Below are 20,927 nucleotides of genomic sequence, written 5' to 3'. Positions count from 1 at the left end.
GAGGGTTTTCCCACTGTAATGGCAATTCCGTTGGCACTGTAGGAACGGTTTTTCTTGTCGGGCATGCGAGGAGCGAGGGAGAGGAATGAGATCACAAAAGTCTGTCTCGGTTCAGCTGGAGTGTTTGGAGTGCAAAGTGTGCTACCATGGCAACAGTTTAAAAAAAAAAAAAGGTTTCTCACAAAGCAGTTCAGGCTCATCTACAGGTGAATTAAATTACAAAAGTGATTGGACCTGTTGGCGTTTGTAATTTTTAAATGATGCGGCAAATAGGAATGTTTTTTTAATGTATTTTGTGGTCTGACTCAGACCTGTGCTGATGGATGTGGGCACGTGCACGGCCTGTCAGCAGTGAGTTATCCGACTGAACTTAAGACAGCATCCACGAGCCAAAATATTGCATGTGTAGCTCATAAAAATAAAAAAAAATCCAATAGTGCAGCTACCATCATTTATAGTGGTGCTGCAGGCTGATAGCAACATTTTCATAGTCCATTTTCCACACGGTATCATGCTAAAATTGACCTTTAGATTGTGAGAGAGAAGGGGGTGTTTATTAAATCATCATGTCCCCTCCCTGCTCAAAGTTTACAGTGTTTTTTTTCTTTTGGGAGATTGAAACCGCAGCAGTTGTGATACCATCTGAAAGGCACAAGCAGTCAAGCAAACAAAATCCGCAGCTTTGCCAAACCTTTGTCCATTACGCACATCTTATCCCACCGGGTCTCAAATAATTTGGGTGGTTTGCCTCAACTAGCAGAGCTGGTTTTAGGACCTTAAGCTCCTTAGTGACAAAAAAAAACAGACAATGCTTCATTGAGCACCAAAAGCATTGTTTGGCATAAAGAAATCCGGTGTGCATTCTTCAAGCTTTGCTGGTTTTTTATCCACAATAAGAATAAAACTGCCTTTTCAGTGCTGCTCAGGACTACATATGGGTGTTACAAATAATTAGAAATGCTGCATATGTTAAAATACATGTATTTGTTCAGTTTTTATTAGAGATGTCGGCAGTCCGATATTATCGGCCGATAAATGCTTTAAAATGTAATATTGTAAATTATCAGTATCGGTTTCAAAATGATCGGTATCGGTTTCAAAAAATAAAATGTATGACTTTTTAAAACGCCGCTGTGTACACGGACGTAGGGAGAAGTACAGAGCGCCAATAAACCTTAAAGGCACTGCCTTTGCGTGCCGGCCCAGTCACATAATATCTACGGCTTACACAAGTGAATGCAATGGTCAACAGCCATACAGGTCACACTGAGGGTGACCGTATAAACAGCTTTAACACTGTTACAAATATGTGCCACGCTGTGAACCCACACCAAACAAGTATGACAAACACATTTCGGGAGAACATCCGCACCGTAACACAACATAAACACAACAGCATAAATACCCAGAACCCCTTGCCGCACTAACTCTTCCGGGACGCTACAATATACCCCCCCACCCCTTCCACCTCAACCTCCTCATGCTCTCTCAGGGAGAGCATGTCCCAAATTCCAAGCTGCTGTCTGTTTTGAGGCATGTTAAAAAAAATAATGCACTTTGTGACTTCAATAATAAATATGGCAGTGCCATGTTGGCATTTTTTTCCATAACTTCAGTTGATTTCATTTGGAAAACCTTGTTACATTGTTTAATGCATCCAGCGGGGCATCACAACAAAATTAGGAATAATAATGTGTTAATTCCACGACTGTATATATCGGTATCGGTTGATATCGGAATCAGTAATTAAGAGTTGGACAATATCAGAATATCGGATATCGACAAAAAAGCCATTATCGGACATCTCTAGTTTTTATACATTGTCCTTATTAAGGTCATGGTTTAGATCAGGGGTCGGCAACCCGCGGCTCCTTGACCACTCTGATGCGGCTCAGCTACATACATGCCGACCCCCCCGATTTTCCCAGGAGATTTATGGATCTCAGTGTCCCTCATAGATTACTCCCCGGGAAAATATAATCCTATTTGCACTCTAATTACTGAATAAAGGGCGTGCCCTAATTGCACTGCAGTAATTGTCCTCTATAGCATTTACATACAGCGTGCCAGTCCAGCCACATGTTGTATGTTGTTATTACTTGCACACACAGGAGACAGCAAAGCATACTTAGTCATCAGCCACAGAGCTTACACTGACGGTAGCCGTATCAAACAACTTTAACATTGTTACGTTACAAATATGCGCCACACTGTGAACCTACACCAAAAAAGAATGAAAAACACATTTCTGGAGAACATCCCACCGTAACACAACATAAACACAACACAACCATTACCCAGAATCCCATGCAGCCCTAACTCTTCCGGTCTACATTATACACCCCCGCTACCACCAAACCCCCCCCACACATCAACACCCCCCCCCCCCCTCTCCGTGCGTTGGTTGAGCGGAAGAGTTAGGGCTGCATGGGACTCTGGGTATTGGTACCGTCACTGTAAGATGTGTGGCTGCTGAGTTAGTACGTCTTGCTGTCACTTATGTGAGCAAGCTGAAATTGCATTCTACGTGTCGTCGAGCAGGTACACTGTTAGGGCAGACTGTAGAGGGCGCCAAATGCAGTGTCATCACGCTCTGATATTCGGGAGTCTCCCGGGAAAAATGAGAGAGTTGGCAAGTATGACGCTATCAAGCGCCATTCATTCAAAACTCGCGGGCTGCACTAACATCAAATGTCCACATTAAAGTGCGTGCCGGTGCGTGTGTCGGAGACTCCTGGTTAACATAGCACAAAGCGTTTAAGCTTTGTATGCGGTGTTTTTCATTTTAAATTTAAAAAAATTTTTTGTGGCTCCCATTACTTTCTTTAATTTGTGAAACTTGCCAAAATGGCTCTTTGAGTGGTAAAGGTTGCCGACCCCTGGTTTAGATGGAGCTTATCCCAGCTGTTGATTGCAAACATCAATAACTGTATACATATCAGCAGAATTGTATAGAGAATGGGCAGCACGGGGTTTAAATTTTAAAAAATTTTTTGTGGCTCCCATTACTTTCTTTAATTTGTGAAACTTGCCAAAATGGCTCTTTGAGTGGTAAAGGTTGCCGACCCCTGGTTTAGATGGAGCTTATCCCAGCTGTTGATTGCAAACATCAATAACTGTATACATATCAGCAGAATTGTATAGAGAATGGGCAGCACGGTGGAACAGGGGTTAATGCATTTGCCTCACAATACGAAGGTCCTGAGTTCAATCCCGGGCTCGGGATTTTTCTGTGTGGAGTTTGTAGGTTCTCCCCGTGACTGCGTCGGTTCCCTCCAGGTACTCCGGCTTCCTCCCACCTCCAAAGATATGCACCTGGGGATATGTGAATGTTGTCTGTCTATCTGTGTTGGCCCTGTGATGAATTGATGTATGTATAGAGAATTTTTTTATTTTATTTTTTTTATTTTTTTTAAGAAAAGCTGACAGTGTTACATTAATGATTTATGTCATAGTCTGTCTGAAAAAGTGTAATCTACATCAGGACTGACCACTGGAACAATCAAGGGTGCAAAATAGTACAATGGGTGCAATCATGTTTTTTTGTCGGGAATGAAGAATTTTGTCGGGAATGAAGAAAAGGGCCTGATTTACTAAGATTCAAAATAACAAGTGCTACATAGCATGCACAAACTGTAACATTTGTGTACTATTAGTGGGTGTGTTGCAGGTGATCTACTAATTCATAGCCAGTGCAAAAGGGGTGCAGACCGCCCTATTTAAATGAAGTTGTTGTATGTACCGCAGGCTGCGACCATAAAGACACTCATTTCCAGCCACCTTCATGTTATCATGCTGAAGCCTGTAGCACTTTGCTATGTTGTCGAACATACAGTGCACAACTAGAATCTGTACCACCTTTTATGGACTATTCGAATCGCAACAGAACCTATTTTTAGCAGGCCAACGGTGCGCTTTGCGATGGCGTGCTAGAATAATCGAGACGCAAGAAAATGCATATTGCAAGAAGTTTATATATATGTTAAGGGTGTAAAAAAAAATTGATTTTCAAATGAATCGCAAGTCTTATTTGTAACAATTGTAGTCGATTAAAAAAATTGTTTAAATGTTAATAATCTGTCTTGTCCAGCTACTCAGGCAAATCATATTGTTGATGTAGATGCCCATATCTGCTGTATAGATTTACTCTGGAAAAGACAAGTGTGGAATACTTCTCTTGTTGCCTTATTTGTATATAACATACAGTATATGTATATGTGAAGGATATTTTTTTTAAATCAGAATAATCACATTTTGAAATTTGGATTATTTATGATTAATCCTAGGTGAATAATCGCTCACATAGTTAAAATTAGATAGAGAAAAGAACACAATATTTGTACACAAATGCAATTTTACTGTCAGAATGTCATCCAGGAATGTTTTTAAACGTTTTATTTGAATGCATGTCATTTTATTTGCACAAACCTTTGTAAAATTTTGTTCTCAAGATATTTCAGGCTGTATTTTGGAGTGAAATTTGCCAGCAAGCACACCAGTCGGAGTCTCCTCACTCATTTGTGTTTACTGAGGTATACATTGATCTTGTCACTGACCGTATGGCAGTTAAAGTAAAATAGCTTTCATAGTCAAAAATAAACTGCATGATTAATCTAAATGTGTTCATGAATAATAGCTATTTTTTTTGGTTTTTTCGTTGTGTTTTACTTTTGTAGCTGTATTTATTAATGGGGCCGATAAAGTGGCAGTTGGTTGCATCAGCTCGGTGCTCTTTAAAATGTATATTACGTCCTTTGTTGTTTTCCTCTTTTTCCATGTTTTGTTTTTTTTACCTTATTGGTTTTTTTACTTTTGTATCTGCACTGCAACCATGCTGATTCCAATACTGATCATCCATGACTGAGCTAAACCCATACCGATAACAATCACATGTATTAATTGTAAATGTTTCAATTTATTTATTAATAAATGATCTATCTGTGTTGGCCCTGCGATGAGGTGGCGACTTGTTCAAAAAGGGAAGTGCATCCATATGTCTTCTCTTCTCTTTCTTCCCAGTGTAGGATACATATTGTATTGACGTCTTGTATTGCGTCTTGTTTTCCGGGTGAAAAATTAAAACAGTGTCCATTTTGAAGACGTTACTTCTGATTGGATACCCTCTGTGCTTTTTCCATCCGCCCTTCTCCCACATGCAACTATGATTGGCTATTTTCTCTAACCCACCTACAGACTCACTTAAATACAAACCCCAAAACCAGTGAAGTTGGCACGTTGTGTAATTCGTAAATAAAAACAGAATACAATGATTTGCAAATCCTTTTCAACTTATATTCAATGGAATAGACTGCAAAGACAAGATATTTAATGTTCAAACAGAGAAACATGTTTTTTTTTTGCAAATAATCATTAACTTAGAATTTAATGGCAGCAACATGTAAAAAAGTTGGCACAGGGGCATTTTTACCACTGTGTTACATGGCCTTTCCTTTTAACAACACTCAGTAAACGTTTGGGAACTGAGGAGAGCTTTTCAGGTGGAATTATTTCCCATTCTTGCTTGATGTACAGCTTAAGTTGTTCAGCAGTCCGGGGTCTCCGTTGTGGTATTTTAGGCTTCATATTGCACCACACATTTTCAATGGGAGACACGTCTGGACTACAGACAGGCCAGTCTAGTACCCGCATTATTTTACTACGAAGCCACACTGTTGTAACACGTGGCTTGGCATTGTCTTGGGGAAATAAGCAGGGGCGTCTATGATAACGTTGCAACATATGTTGCTCCAAAACCTTTATGTACCTTTCAGCATTAATGGTGCCTTCACAGATGTGTAAGTTATCCATGCCTTGGGCACTAATACACCCCCAAACCATCACAGATCCTGGCTTTTGAACTTTGCGCCTAGAACAATCCGGATGGTTATTTTCCTCTTTGTTTCAGAGGGCACAACATCCACAGTTTCCAAAAACAATTTGAAATGTGGACTCGTCAGACCACAGAACACTTTTACACTTTGTATCAGTCCATCTTAGTTGAGTTCAGGCCCAGCGAACCAGGCTGCGTTCATGGGTGTTGTTGATAAATGTATTTTGCTTTGCAAAGTAGAGTTTTAACTTGTACTTACAGATGTAGCGACAAACTGTCATTACTGACAGTGTTTTTTTTTAATGTTCCTGAGCCCATGTGGTGATATCCTTTACACACTGATATCGCTTTTTGATGCCTGAGGGATCGAAGTTCACTATTTGTTCACTATTATGTGCAGTAATTTCTCCAGATGCTCTGAACCTTTTGATATTACGGACCGTAGATGATGATATCCCTAAATTCCTTGCAATAGCTCGTTAAGAAATGTTGTTCTTAAACTGTTCGACAATTTGCTCACGCATTTGTTGGCAAAGTGGTGACACTCGCCTTATCCTTGTTTGTGAATGACTGAGCATTTCATGAAAGCTGCTTTTATACCCAATCATGGCAACCACCTGTTCTCAAATAGCCTGTTCACCTGTGGGATGTTCCAAATAAGTGTTTGATGAGCATTCCTCTACTTTATCAGTCTTTTTTGCCACTTGTGCCAGCTTTTTTGAAACATGTTGCAGGCATCAAATTCCAAATAAGCTAATATTTGCAAAAAATAACAACGTTTTCCTGTTCAAACGCTAAGTATCTTGTCTTTGCAGTCTATTCAATTGAATATAGGTTGAAAGGGATTTGCAAATCATTGTATCTTGTTTTTATTTACGATTTATACAACGTGCCAACTTCACGTATGATTGGATTTTGTCTCGTTTTAATTCGTTGACTAAATTGTCAATTATTTTCTTCATTGTTTTAGTCAATATGCATTTGTTTTCATTCAATATCGTCCTAATTTAACATTCACAGGTGGCGGGCCAGATGTGGCCCCTGGGACTTGAGTTTGACACATGTTGGGGAGAGTTCAGTGGGAAAAATAGTTGGGGTATCTTTTTAGTAGAGCTACAACCCCTTTACCTTAAATTGACTTAGTGACGCCTCTGAGAAAGAAATCGATATTACAAGGAAAGGCTGAGCATAAATGTGTGGCTGTGGCCATAATGGTCCCTGTATAAATTGGTGGCATCTGAAAGCTTTAAGCTTTTTTTATTTCCCTGTTAACATTCCAAATGCAGTACCCTGGAAAATATAGAATGCCGGCAAAGTGACTTATCAATAAATCATTTCAGCTATTATCATCCACAGCCGCATTCATGTAAACAGTGCCCATGCTGTGCTCCCATTACCATTTCTTTTTGTCACCATGCAATAAAAAAAAAGGGCAAGGCGGATTGAATAATTGATTAATCTTAGCTGTAGCATAACAAGGTTAAGAAATTACAGTCCCACTTGGAGGTGTTCTCTTACTGTAATGAGACAGCTTAGTTTTACCAAAGCTTTGCACTACTGTTTGAAGAGAGCATGAGAGGCTCCAAGGAACAAACTTGGGGAAGACACAAAAAGGAACAAACAGGTCTGGGTGTGCCAGGCGCTCTGCTCTTTGAGCGTGGAGAACTGTTGTCACGCCAAACACACACAAAATGCAAATGATGGCCTGGTTGTTCTCTTGCACTGAGACAACTCAGTTGCAAACACTCACAAATTGTGAGAGAGTCTATGCACACTTGAGTGCCTCGGTGTTTGCGCCAAGGTGTGGCCCACAAGAAAGCCCTGCCAGCCCACCAGCTCCAGCACATCTGTTTTCTAAAGGTGCATTAGACATATTTTAAAAAGTAATCAATTAAAAAGTGTACATATGTTTTATATATTTGTATTAGTGTGGTCAAAATCAATGCATTAGCGCGGATTATCCGTCCATCCATACCATGTATCCTCATTAGGGTCACAGGTAAATTGGAACCCATCCAAGCTGACTTCGGGCGAGAGGCGGGGTCCACCTTGGACAGGTCACTCGTCACTCACAGGGCACACTCACATTCATAACGTGGATTAATCCATCATTATTTATCTGATTTACAAGAAATTACATAATTAATACAAATTAATTTATATGCAGTGGACAATGACTGCAAAAACCCTGAAACGTCTAAACTTAAAGCAACCGATTTCGAACAGTTTGTCCAAGTAGTGATTGTCATGATCCGTGGCCCGGATCATGTTTTGTTATATTCTGGTAGTTTTGGACTCCCTCAGTTCCTGTTTTGTGTACCCTTGAGTTTGTTTTGGTTGCCATGGTTGCTTAATGTTTTCACCTGCCTCTGGTTGGTGTTCGGGACGCTCACCTGTTCCCCGAGCACTAATCAGAGGCATTATTTAAGCCTGCCTTTGCCAGTCAGTCGGCCTGGCTTCTTTGTTTGCTATATGCTACAGTTACGTGAGTATTCCTTGTCTCCTTGCCTATGCTAAGTGTTAGCCTTAGCTTCGAGTGCGATCTGCACATTTTTCCTCTGGCTTGTTTTCAGTTTTTGTTACTTGTTTGACTTCCGACAAATAAATGATGTTCCTACCTGCACGTCCTGTCCGGAGTGGTCCGTTTGTATCCCGGGGGAACGAACCTCGCAGCTCGTTGCGACCCCCCGCATGTAACAGTGATAGCATCACCAGGGACAGCATTTGGATTTCAGAAGTTGGGTGGCGAAGATTTTAGATGCATAGTTGGAGTAATATAAATTGGGAAACAAATTGTTCAATAATGTATTTTAACAAAATAAAATATTGAACTTTACTTTGTATTGCAAATACTGTAATTAGCATGTTTGCGTACTTATTACCTTAGCACAAGTCAACAACATAACTACCTTTGGAGCACTTGACTCCTCTTGTTTGGATTTTTTATTTTTTTGTCTTACTTCTTTGTAATTAATATTACCGTGTGGATTCCAACTCACTCCTATCTAGCATCTGACTGAATCATTGTCACCTTGGCAAGAAGGCAGCCATAGAAAGCCAATGGTTGAGCTTGTGGGCAGTTTAAAGGGACAAGCTACAGCCTGAGTGGGCGTTTTCCACCTGGCGCGAGTGTTTGACTTGTCTCTATTCAATAGTTTAACATTGTTTTTTTGGGCGTTAAAAAGTGCAGGGGACAAAAACAGCTTTTTGAAAAAGTGCAGGCGACATGTGCCCTCTTGCAATTACGTCCGTGAGTGTCGCACGTGCAGAAATGCGCAGTTGATCCCGTAATGAACCCAAGAAGTCAGTATGAAAGACCCTGAAAAGCATGTTGGCCCACTCAATAGGAAATGTGAGTACAAAACAAACATGACGGAACAGTCCACCGTCATAAAGTACGAAGGGAATTTTCTTTTCACAGACACACCTCCATCTTAAAATAGCACATTATTAACACAAAAGGAGTAACTATCCATCCATGTTCTACCGTTTGTCCCTTTCAGGGTCGCGGGGGGTGCTGGAGCCTATATCAGCTAGTCCACATTAACTTTTTGTAAACAAACCTTTATCCACATTAAAGGTATTTGATTAACACGTTAAGGGCATTTGTATTACCTTCTTTCCTGAGTCTCTTTTGCTCATAAAACATGATTGTGACAGTCTCTCGCTGTCGTGCGGGTTCCATGGACCACCATGGACTGACATTACTGCGAACAGGTCTGACTTTCTTTATTTTTCAATAAAGCTGCGTCTTCCGTGGGGTCGCTTTTCAGCCTTCCGCGTGCCTGCTCGCTCTTCCGCTTGCTTTTCAGCTTTCCGCGTCGGTGTCTTCCTTTGGCTCTCCATCTCTTGCGCTCAGCATCCGCTTCTGCCTCTCCAACTCCTTCCCCTTTTACACATTGCGAGGAGATTAGATGATTGTGCCTAGGTGGGCGATCCACGCACCTGATCCTGTTTACGGCGTCGATCTCGGCGTGCCCCGCCTCGCCGCTGGCCTAACGGCCACGCCTCCTTGCCGCCATCTTGGAGTGGGCGTGCCCTGCCTCGCTGTCAGTCTGTCGGCCACGCCTCCCCACAATGATTAATACTGTATGGATTAAAAATGAATATTTCACCGTGATTAGGTAATGTTACTGAATTCGGTACTTTTAAAATTCCTTCGATACTACTCGGTATCGATTGGCAAAAAATCAAATAGTGCCATATTTCGATACCTTTGTTGCATGTTATGTCACGTCCGGTTGCAGACTCGGACTGCTCAAACACTTGGCGGGGGAACAAGCAATTAGGCAGCACCAAGAGCGGAACTCTGTCGGTGCCTCGTAATGTTACAATTTTCAATGCCAGCAAAGATGCATGATAGAAAACGTTTAAATGTACAGTAAGCCTCCACTTTTCAAAATGCACAAGCTCAATGATCATTGGATTTGTGATAGACGTGCTACTAATTAGTAACTTGACCTTTTACTATTGCTATTACTTTTATTAATTAGACATTTTACATGGCCATTTCAACACCTCCAAATTCGGTAATGAAAACCACAACTAAAATCATACTTGCCAACCCTCCCGTTTTTAGCGGGAGAATCCCGATATTCAGCGCCTCTCCCGACAACCTCCCGACAGAGATTTTCTCCCGACAAACTCCCGGTATTCAGCCGGAGCTGGAGGCCACGCCCCCCAAAAAAAAAGTCTGCCGCAGCTGCGATTGGACCTGACCAGCCTCCGGGTACAAGTACTGGAGTACCAATTGCTTGCCAGGGAAGATCTTCCCCAGGAAGCAAGGATTGACCGGTTTTAGTTTAGTCTTTATTTGAAGGGACAATGTACAGAAACATTAAGCTCAAAGACAGATATGTTCTGTACCAGATTATAGCTAAATAGCTAATTTCCATCTGCAGTCCCTGGCTACCTAAATTAAAGGGATACAAAAATCATGCAATAAAATTATGACAATAAAATCATACACAAGTATTAAGAAAAAAGTCATAAAATGCCCTTTCATGGACACATACTTAATATACAATACAACCACACCTCATTTACATCATCACACAAAGACAATACATGCTTTTGTTCACATCTGTCATCATTTGTAAAAACAAGCATGATTTTAACAGACACACCTCACAATTTACAATAAAAAATGCTCTCATGGATAAATATAATACACATTAGGTTGATGTGTCAAACATAATCCCCATCTTAGTGACCGTGTGAGCAGCTTTGATTGCTCCAAAGCCACTTTTTAACTTCAATTGTGAATGAAGAGTAATCTGTTAGACTTTTCAAGTTTGTTGTGAGGTCGTTCCATTCCTTTATGGCTTTATATGAAAAGGCTGATTGTGCAAAAGAGGTTTTACATCTGGGTACGCTACACTGCCCCCTGGTGGAGGCTCGTGTGTTTCTAGTTGTCACAGCAGATGTAAACTGGACAAAGTTTTGGGCCATGCTAGGGAGAGATGGAAGATTCCACACTCTCGTGCATTTGATGAAAGCACTTTTGTGCGTGCCACACAGCATTGCATCATCAGAGAGGGTGTTCAGCATGGTTAGAAAAATAGACAGAGAATAGAAAGAGGATGGCCAATTCAACCCTTAACAAAGCATTGTACTTTCAAGTACAACGATGAGTAGATGAGTGTTGTGTGTGTGTGTGTATATGTCTAAATAAATTAACACTAAAATTCAAGTATTTCTTTTATTTATATATATAATAAAATAAATAAATAAATAAATATATATATATATATATATATATATATATATATATATATATATATATATATATATATATATATATATATATATATATATATATATATATAGCTAGAATTCACTGAAAGTCAAGTATTTATATATATATATATATATATATATATATATATATATATATATATATATATATATATATATATATATATATATATATATATATATATATATATATATATGAAATACTTCAGTTGGATATTGGAGGTCTCAAGGTTGGCAAGTATGACTAAAATGCACATTACAATCAAAAAGCTGGTGTGTAATAAGTACAATACTTACAGTATAAACACTTTGTTGGGCACAACAAAAGACTAGATTCCGTTTAATGGCAAAAACTACTTTTCTGACTAGCCAACACACCGTAGTCTATACACTACTGCCGTCTAACGTCTTGGAATTGCAACTGCATGCAAAGTCTACTATACTGTATATTGCTTGTATAACACAAATAAGACTCCGAAGTAGGGATGTCCGATAATGGCTTTTTGCCGATATCCGATATTCCGATATTGTCCAACTCTTTAATTACGATACCGATATCAACCGATACCGATATCAACCGATCCCGATATATACAGTCGTGGAATCAACACATTATTATGCCTAATTTGGACAACCAGGTATGGTGAAGATAAGGTCCTTTTTTTAAAAAAATTATAAAATATAATAAGATAAATAAATTAAAAACATTTTCTTGAATAAAAAAGAAATTAAAACATTATAAAAACAGTTACATAGAAACTAGTATTTAATGAAAAAGAGTCAAATTAACTGTTAAAGGTTAGTACTATTAGTGGACCAGCAGCACGCACAGTCATGTGTGCTTACGGACTGTATCCCTTGCAAACTGTATTGATATATATTGATATATAATGTAGGAACCAGAATATTAATAACAGAAAGAAACAACCCTTTTGTGTGAATGAGTGTAAATGGGGGAGGGAGGATTTTTGGGTTGATGCACTAATTGTAAGTGTATCTTGTGTTTTTTATGTTGATTTAATTAAAAAAAACAAAAACAAAAAAACGATACCGATAATAAAAAAAAACATACCGATATTTTCCGATATTTCATTTTAAAGCATCTCTACTCCGATGTGTAAGAAATCTAGATGTATCAACTGGGCATCACAGTTATCACTGTTAAATGAGATTTTATTCTCAAACTAACATTTAAAGTACAGAACATTGGTTCCGTACAATACGAGTATGGATCCCATGGTACCTGGAATTGCAACCCTATTATTTCAAATGTGAAAGGTACCTATCCCAAATTGTGATTAAATGTAATCAAAATAGCAAAACCCTTTAACATTAATGTTTGGGGGATGTAAAGAGATGAAGAGGGATGTTGCAAATGAAGAGAGAATTAGTTAACTGGTGCACTTTGTTGGTTTTGTAAGTCTAGAAAGCAAACACATTGAGCTTGCAAAAATCACTCTGCATTCTCCTGACTGCAATTTTTCAAAGCTTGAGCTTCCACTCTGTTTGCGCTCGGCTGGCTACCCTTTCATCATTCAGCCATCATCTGAAAAGCATCTTAAATGATTACATTTTAGCCTCTCGCTCTTTCCTTACTTAATCTCTCCTTCATGTCCACACTCCATTTAGCTTGACAGCACAAAGGTGAATCATGAAAGCACCTTTTTGTTTCAGATTTGTGTCATTTTCGTTGCGCCGGTTCTGCCACTCTAACGGCATCAGCGCTGACAGAGACCGAAGTCTAATGCAACGCAGCTGTTGCTGTTCAAGATGGCTTCTAGTGGGGAGAAGAGATGTGCTGCAGGGATTTGACTTAGGGGATTTTGTTCAAATCATCTGTTTTTTTTTTTTAAATGCACTGTATGCATTAATCCTTATAATTAACATGCATGGTCCCCAACATCAAATTAAGCAGGAAGCTCAGTGGTATTGGTTATCTTTTTTTCCACACGTGGCTAATCTGTCCAAGACTGGATGAATGATGGTGAGCAGCAGAAGTGTGATGTAATGTAGGTCATCAAGACAGTTTCAACAATGTTATAAATCTTCACCAAAAAGTGATTCATCTCAAATGTTGACCACCCAATGATTATGATGATGCCATCCCTCTGGTTTCAGCTCCCTTTCAGGTCGAATTGTTGGAGGAGTGTGGTGGTTCTTTACCCTCATCATCATCTCATCCTATACCGCCAACTTGGCTGCCTTCCTGACAGTGGAGAGAATGGTGTCTCCTATAGAGAGTGCTGAAGATTTGGCCAAGCAAACAGAGATTGCCTATGGAACGCTGGATGCTGGCTCTACTAAAGAGTTTTTCAGGGTGAGGACATTTCAATTGATGTACTAACTTACCATATTTTCCAGACTATAAAGCGCAAAGGTATGTTAGAAGAAAAAACATGTTATCCACAGATTGGCCACACCAAACCGTAAGCCGCAGATGTATACGATGTGAAATTAGTTATTTACACGGAAATATTTTGTAAATGTTTATTTACGTATATCTTAATTGTTTCTAAACGGTGCCTGTCACACGGCAGTAAAACGACTGTTCAAACAAGAGCAGAAGTAATCGTCACGGACCAACGAGCTTACTTTTTTGCACACTCTTGGCATTCTCTCGATGAGCTTGAAGAGGTAGTCACCTGAAATGGTTTTCACTTCACAGGTGTGCTTGAAGCTCATCGAAAGAATGTCAAGAGTAAAGGGTGGCTCTTTTGATGAAACTAGAATATAAAACACGTTTTCAGTTATTTGACCTTTTTTGTTAAGTACTTAAAGGCCTACTGAAACCCACTACTACCGACCACGCAGTCTGATAGTTTATATATCCATGATTAAATCTTAACATTGCAACACATGCCAATACGGCCGGGTTAACTTATAAAGTGCAATTTTAAATTTCCCGCCACACTTCCGGTTGAAAACGTTTTTTTATGCTGACGTATGCGCGTGACGTCAAGGGTTGGTACGGAAGTATACGGACCCATTGAATCCTATACAAAAAACTCTGTTTTCATTTCAAAATTCCACAGTATTCTGGACATCTGTGTTGGTGAATCTTTTGCAATTTGTTTAATGAACAATGGAGACTGCAAATAAGAAAGTTGTAGGTGGGATCGGTGTATTAGCGGCGGACTACAGCAACACAACCAGGAAGACTGAGAGATTGATAGCAGACGCGCTAGCCGGCGAACTCACCTTAACTTCGTCCGTCTAAGGGCCGCCAACCGCATCTGTGATCGGGTGAAGTCCTTCGTCGCACCGTCGATCGCTGGAACGCAGGTGAGCACGGGTGTTGATGAGCAGATGAGGGCTGGCTGGCATAGGTGGAGAGCTAATGTTTTTAGCATAGCTCTGTGAGGTCCGGTTGCTAAGTTAGCTTCAATGGCGTCGTTAGCAACAGCATTGTTAACCTTCGCCAGCCTGGAAAGCATTAACCGTGTAGTTACATGTCCATGGTTTAATAGTATTGTTGATTTTCTATCTATCCTTCCAGTCAGGGGTTTATTTATTTTGTTTCTATCTGCAGTTAAGCCCGATGCTATCACGTTAGCTCCGTAGCTAAAGTGTTTCGCCGATGTATTGTCGTGGGGATAAAAGTCACTGTGAATGTCCATTTCGCGTTCTCGACTCTCATTTTCAAGAGGATATAGTATCCGACGTGGTTTAAAATACAAATCCGTGATCCACAATAGAAAAAGGAGAAAGTGTGGAATCCAATGAGCCAGCTTGTACCTAAGTTACGGTCAGAGCGAAAAAAGATATGTCTTGCACTGTTTTCTAGTCCTTCATTCTAACGTTCCTCATCCACGAATCTTTCATCCTCGCTCAAATTAATGGGGTAATAGTCGCTTTCTCGGTCCAAATCTCTCTCGCTCCATTGTAAACAATGGGGAAATGTGAGAAGTCCTTCCTCCGGTGATGTCACGCTACTTCCGCTACAGGCAAGGCTTTTTTTATTAGCGAGCAAAAGTTGCAACTTTATCGTCAATGTTGTCTACTAAATCCTTTCAGCAAAAATATGGCAATATCGCGAAATGATCAAGTATGACACATAGAATGGATCTGCTATCCCCGTTTAAATTAAAAAAATGTATTTCAGTAGGTCTTTAACTCGACATGTGTTCATTCATAGCTGTGATGCCTTCAGTGACAATCTACAATGTAAATAGTCAAGAAAATAAAGAAAACACATTGAATGAGGAGAAGATGTGTTTAAACTTTTGGCCTGTACTTTATATTGATGCCTTTTTTAGTGAAAAACAACACATTTAACACCAAATAAAACATACATGTCCTGCCTGGATTCGATCCCGGTAGAACTATTCAAAAACCCAGCACTCACACTGCGCGCCACAGAGGACATAGACAATTGTAAGGGGAAATGTTTTATCAGTGACAGAGCATGAAGAGGCTAGGCATACATTTGCGGTAAAATTTTATATGGAGCGCCCTTTCATTTATTAACCGACATTTTACATGCCTTTTTTTCCACATAGAATGTGGCCCTCCATGGATCATGGGGCCCTACAGCGTAAAGCAGGCCTATTTAACTAAAATGTTTTGGGGACCACATTTCCAGAGAAATCACTATTTCTATTTTTTTTTGAGAGTATGAACACGTTTTTTGCTTTTGTTTTGTAATAATACTGTGGAACCTCGAGCTACCAAAGTATTTGGTTCTTGAACAGGGTTTCGTATACTGAAGCAAATTTTTCCATAAGAAACAATACAAAAATGAATAGTGGGTTCCAGCCTCGACAAAAGTCCATATTTTAGTAAAGGTTTGTACACAATAAAAAGCGCAATACAGGACTGTATATCAAACAAACATAACAAATGGGATGATGGATCAATAATACATTTAATAACAAAGTTAGAACAACAAGAACTAGCTGAATTTTGTGTTTTTGTGTCTTGGCAGCACAATGGCACAGTTTGTGTGGGTTAATGCTGGTGCCTCGCAATAAGAAGGTCCTGGGTTTCTATTTCCGGGCTTGGGTCTTTCTGTGTGGAGTTTGCATGTTCTCCCCGTGACTGGGGATTGGCAACACAAAATTGGCCCTCGTCTGTGAATGTGAGTGTGAATGTTATCTATCTGTGTTTGCGCCAGCCACCCTTGTGACCCCAAGAAGGGACAAGCTGTAAAAAATGGATGGATGGTGTCTTGTCAATCTATGGTGGTTTAAACGGAGAGGCTCTCGCTGTAAGGGAGTCTCTCCTTGGGCAATGCCAGAACCGCCACTGGTCACCTTTAAAATATATTTGTTTTTTAGCATTCTTAAAAAGGTCATGTTATGCAAAACCCACTTGTCTGGTCTGTTGGTACCTGTTAAATTTTTTGGATGCCCATGAGTCAACAAATTTAAATTCAAATCATGGATTTCTTGTGGAGATATTTACAAAACAAAAACATGCCTTGTTCCAAACTTTTTCGAAATTTGCCATGATTTGTGACGTGTTTGATTTGTTAATTTGTATCTCCACAGATAGTAAATGTTTTCCGACTGATGCTTCTGCCATTTGTTTTTTTGTTGCGGGTCTGTAGTTCAAACTGAATAATGTTTATGGCAAGATCCATAAGCTAAAATTTGTTATTAGTTGTATTAACACAGGGGTGTCCAAAGTGCGGCCCGGGGGCCATTTGCGGACCGCAGCTAATTGTTTACCGGCCCGCCACACATTCTGGAAATGCTATTGCAAAAAATAAAAATTAACATTAAAAAAAGTGGAATAAGGTGAAATCTAACGAGAAAAAGTTGCAATGTTGACACAAAGCCAAGTTGCCATATAAAAAACAAAGTTTTCTTTGACAAAAGAGCATAAAACAAACAAAATAATAGTTCAAACGTAAAATCCACTAATATATCTGAAGTTGATCTCGTAACTTAAGTGATGAAAGTAAAAAAATAAAAATAATAAAATTGTATCACTTTATGAGTGGGGCACCTTTTGGATCCCAAATATATTTAGTGGTATTGTATTTATCTTTTCACTGTGATGACTCAAAAATATTAAATAATTAAAATCAATGGTCCTGCATTATTTATATTTTAGGGCTCTAATGACTAAATACTGCATATTTCAGTTTTACTATAAAAAAACAAAGTTGTTTTTGACAGAAAAGCCATAAAACCTTTTTTTTTTAAGTTGATATAGAGATTTACTGTAAGCGTTAAATAAAAAATAATAATACAAATTAGACTTTTTTTTAACATTTTAATAACTGAGACCCTTTATGGTCCCCGGGACCCCTAAAGGTAAAATAAATACAAAAAATCCATATATTTTGTTATGGTTTGAAAATGAAACATTTTAAAAATGGCCTCCACATGCTTTAATTTTTCCGTTTGCGGCCCTCAGTGGAAAAAGTTTGGACACCCCTGTATTAACAATAAACAAAAGTCCAGCCTCATCTAAGGCAGTAAGAAATGCCTACTTAACGTTTGTGTTTTGTGACAATATACTGTCTATCTGACGCGGGGCCCAGTCAGATCTTTAAGCATATATATCCCTGCCTCTGTCGGAGAGCAACATTATAAAAAATTTGCTCAAAAATAAACTTGATCTCAGAGACAGTTCCTACAATTAATGGCGATGGTGGATACTATGAAACAGTAAGTCCAGTAACAGGAAGTTAACAAATTTAGTTATACGTTAGCATCGTAGTATTGTTAGCTTACTCGGACTACAGAGATAAACAGGGTACTTGGATGCTAAAATCCTTAGCTGTGCTATTTCTTATAAAAGACAGCGTATAGTTCTAACTTGTGATACTGATCAGCTAAAACGGCAATCAAAGTCACAGTTAGCTGGAGTTAGCGAGGTATGGAGGAGAGTTCTTTGACATGTAAATGCAAATAGGACCGCACACGTTTTCATAGGACAGTGAGAACGTGGCTCGAAAATGTATGTGAACCTTGGCCCAAAGTACCACAATTTCGTCGACCACAATGAAGTGTTTTAGATTAAAAATCATAACATGACCCCTTTAAGAAATCATGTATTGGCAAATGCAGCATATTTTTATTAAAATGTATCAACCTTTCACCCCCTCTGCCGTACCTGACTGACACTCTGTAATTGTTTTCTGCCCGTCAGAGGTCAAAAATTGCCGTGTTTGAGAAGATGTGGTCGTACATGAAGGCCGCCGACCCGTCTGTGTTTGTCAAGACCACAGACGAGGGCGTAATAAGGGTGAGAAAATCCAAGGGAAAGTATGCTTACCTGCTGGAATCCACAATGAATGAGTACATAGAGCAGAGGAAACCCTGCGACACAATGAAAGTGGGAGGAAATCTGGACTCCAAAGGTTACGGCATCGCCACCCCCAAAGGCTCCCCCCTCAGGTAAAACACTGAAACAGCAGCAACGCTGCATAAAAACCCTTATAATGCTTTTATGAAAGCTTTTGCATATATATTTATTTCTACATCTAGCTTTTTTATGTTTAAATGTATATTCATCATGTCATTGATTATTCCTTACATTAATGCATGAGTTCCTTTCAACTACAACTAATTCAAGCAATATATTTATTGCCGTTTTTTTTTTATCTAATGTTTTTGGTAGCAGTGAGGTCACAATTATTGTTTGATCATTTTCATCATTTCTTCATTCCTTCACGGATTATTTATGTATTTTTGAAATAATACACTGAAATGTGTGAGCACTTGCTTAAGTGTAGGCCAAAAATGCCCTTATCCATCTAATTACATGTATAACTTTTCTTTATGGTCAGTTTTTAAAACTGAATCATCCTCTCAAACACACTGAATAAAACATAGGCTAACATAAATGTGTCTCTCACAAAACAAGTGGCCCTTAAAGCCATGTAGAGGAGCACATCCCACACACAAAAGTCTCCACTTAAGCCAGGGCTCACACTTTAAGTGTGCCTTCAACTAAATTGAATATGTGCAACTAATGGTAATTCTCAATTAATGCAACCTGCACGGCCTTCTTGCATTCCATCAACAACCTATTCCTAATTCTGTGAACACAGAGAGAGAGAGCTAAAGCTGACACTGTCTGAAACATTTAATCCATAGCTAATAAGGCTCGTTTATTCTAATGAACGGAGCCATATGGAGAGATTTCCTTCAAAATTGCAGAGGATTCATTTTGGCTTCCACCTTGACTCCCAGCCAAAGGTCAGATAAGATTGTTTCCCCTGGCCCAATTGCAACTGATTTTAGGGTTTCCATTAAAATTAGCCATTGCTGTATTTAAAGGCCTACTGAAACCCACTACTACCGACCACGCAGTCTGATAGTTTATATATCAATGATGAAATCTTAACATTGAAACACATGCCAGTACGGCCGGGTTAACTTATAAAGTGCAATTTTAAAATTCCCGCCACACTTCCGGTTGAAAATCTCCTTTGGATATGATTTATGCGCGTGACGTCATAAAATGCACGGAAGTGTTTGGGCCCTATTGGACACAATACACAAAGCTCTGTTTTCTTCGACAAAATTCCACAGTATTCTGGACATCTGTGTTGGTGAATCTTTTGCAATTTGTTTAATGAACAATGGAGGCTGCAAAGAAGAACGTTGTAGGTGGGGTCGATCGGTGTCTTAGTACAATACTTACAGCAACACAACAAGGACTACTTACCCTGATAGAAGACGCCTAGCTGATGCTTGCCGCCAAACCCACGGATGAAGTCCTTCGTCGCGCCGTTGATCGCTGGAACGCAGGTGAGCACGGCTGTTGATGGGAAGATGAGGGCTGGCTGGCGTAGGTGGAGCGCTAATGTTTTATCATAATTCTGTGAGTTCCGGCTGCTAAGTTGCTAAATTAGCCTTAGCGTCGTTAGCAACAGCATTGTTAAGCCTTACCAGGCTGAGAATTTTTAACCGTGTAGTTACATGTACATGGTTTGATAGTATTTTTGCTCTTCTGTCTATCCTTCCAGTCAGGGGTTTATTTATTTTGTTTCTATCTTCATTTGAGAACGATGCTAGCCCGTTAGCTCAGTAGCTAAGTGTGTCACCGATGTATTGTCTTGGAGATAAAAGTCACTTTAAATGTCCATTTCGCGTGCTCGACTCTCATTTTCAAGAGGATATAGTATCCGAGGTAGTTTAAAATACAAATCTGTGATACACAATAGAAAAAGGAGAGAGTACATAGTTCTATGAGTTCCGGTTGCTAAGTTGCTAAATTAGCCTTAGTGTCGTTAGCAACAGCATTGTTAAGCCTTACCAGGCTGAGAATTTTTAACCGTGTAGTTATATGTACATGGTTTAATAGTATTTTCGCTCTTCTGTCTATCCTTCCAGTCAGGGGTTTATTTATTTTGTTTACTATCTTCATTTGAGAACGATGC

General features: G+C 39.4%; 1 protein-coding gene across 8 annotated transcripts in view; it reads left to right on the top strand.

Annotated features, from left to right (window-relative positions):
* The window catches only part of gria1a (glutamate receptor, ionotropic, AMPA 1a), a 186,098-nt gene that overhangs the window by 128,485 nt on the left and 36,686 nt on the right, over nucleotides 1–20,927 (top strand). For all 8 annotated transcript variants that reach the window (XR_009825960.1, XR_009825959.1, XM_062045599.1 and 5 more), the window contains exons 12-13: nucleotides 13,706–13,904; nucleotides 18,689–18,936. Coding sequence is in view for 6 of the 8 variants with exons in the window: in XM_062045599.1 (XP_061901583.1) it covers nucleotides 13,706–13,904; nucleotides 18,689–18,936 (447 nt within the window). In the remaining 2 variants the exon portion in view is untranslated. The remainder of the gene's footprint in view (nucleotides 1–13,705; nucleotides 13,905–18,688; nucleotides 18,937–20,927) is intronic.

This window comes from Entelurus aequoreus, linkage group LG04 (genome assembly GCF_033978785.1).
Source record: "Entelurus aequoreus isolate RoL-2023_Sb linkage group LG04, RoL_Eaeq_v1.1, whole genome shotgun sequence".
Taxonomy (NCBI): domain Eukaryota; kingdom Metazoa; phylum Chordata; class Actinopteri; order Syngnathiformes; family Syngnathidae; genus Entelurus; species Entelurus aequoreus.
The sequence above is the reverse complement of the archived record's forward strand: the minus strand, read 5'-3'. Positions and strand labels throughout refer to the sequence as shown.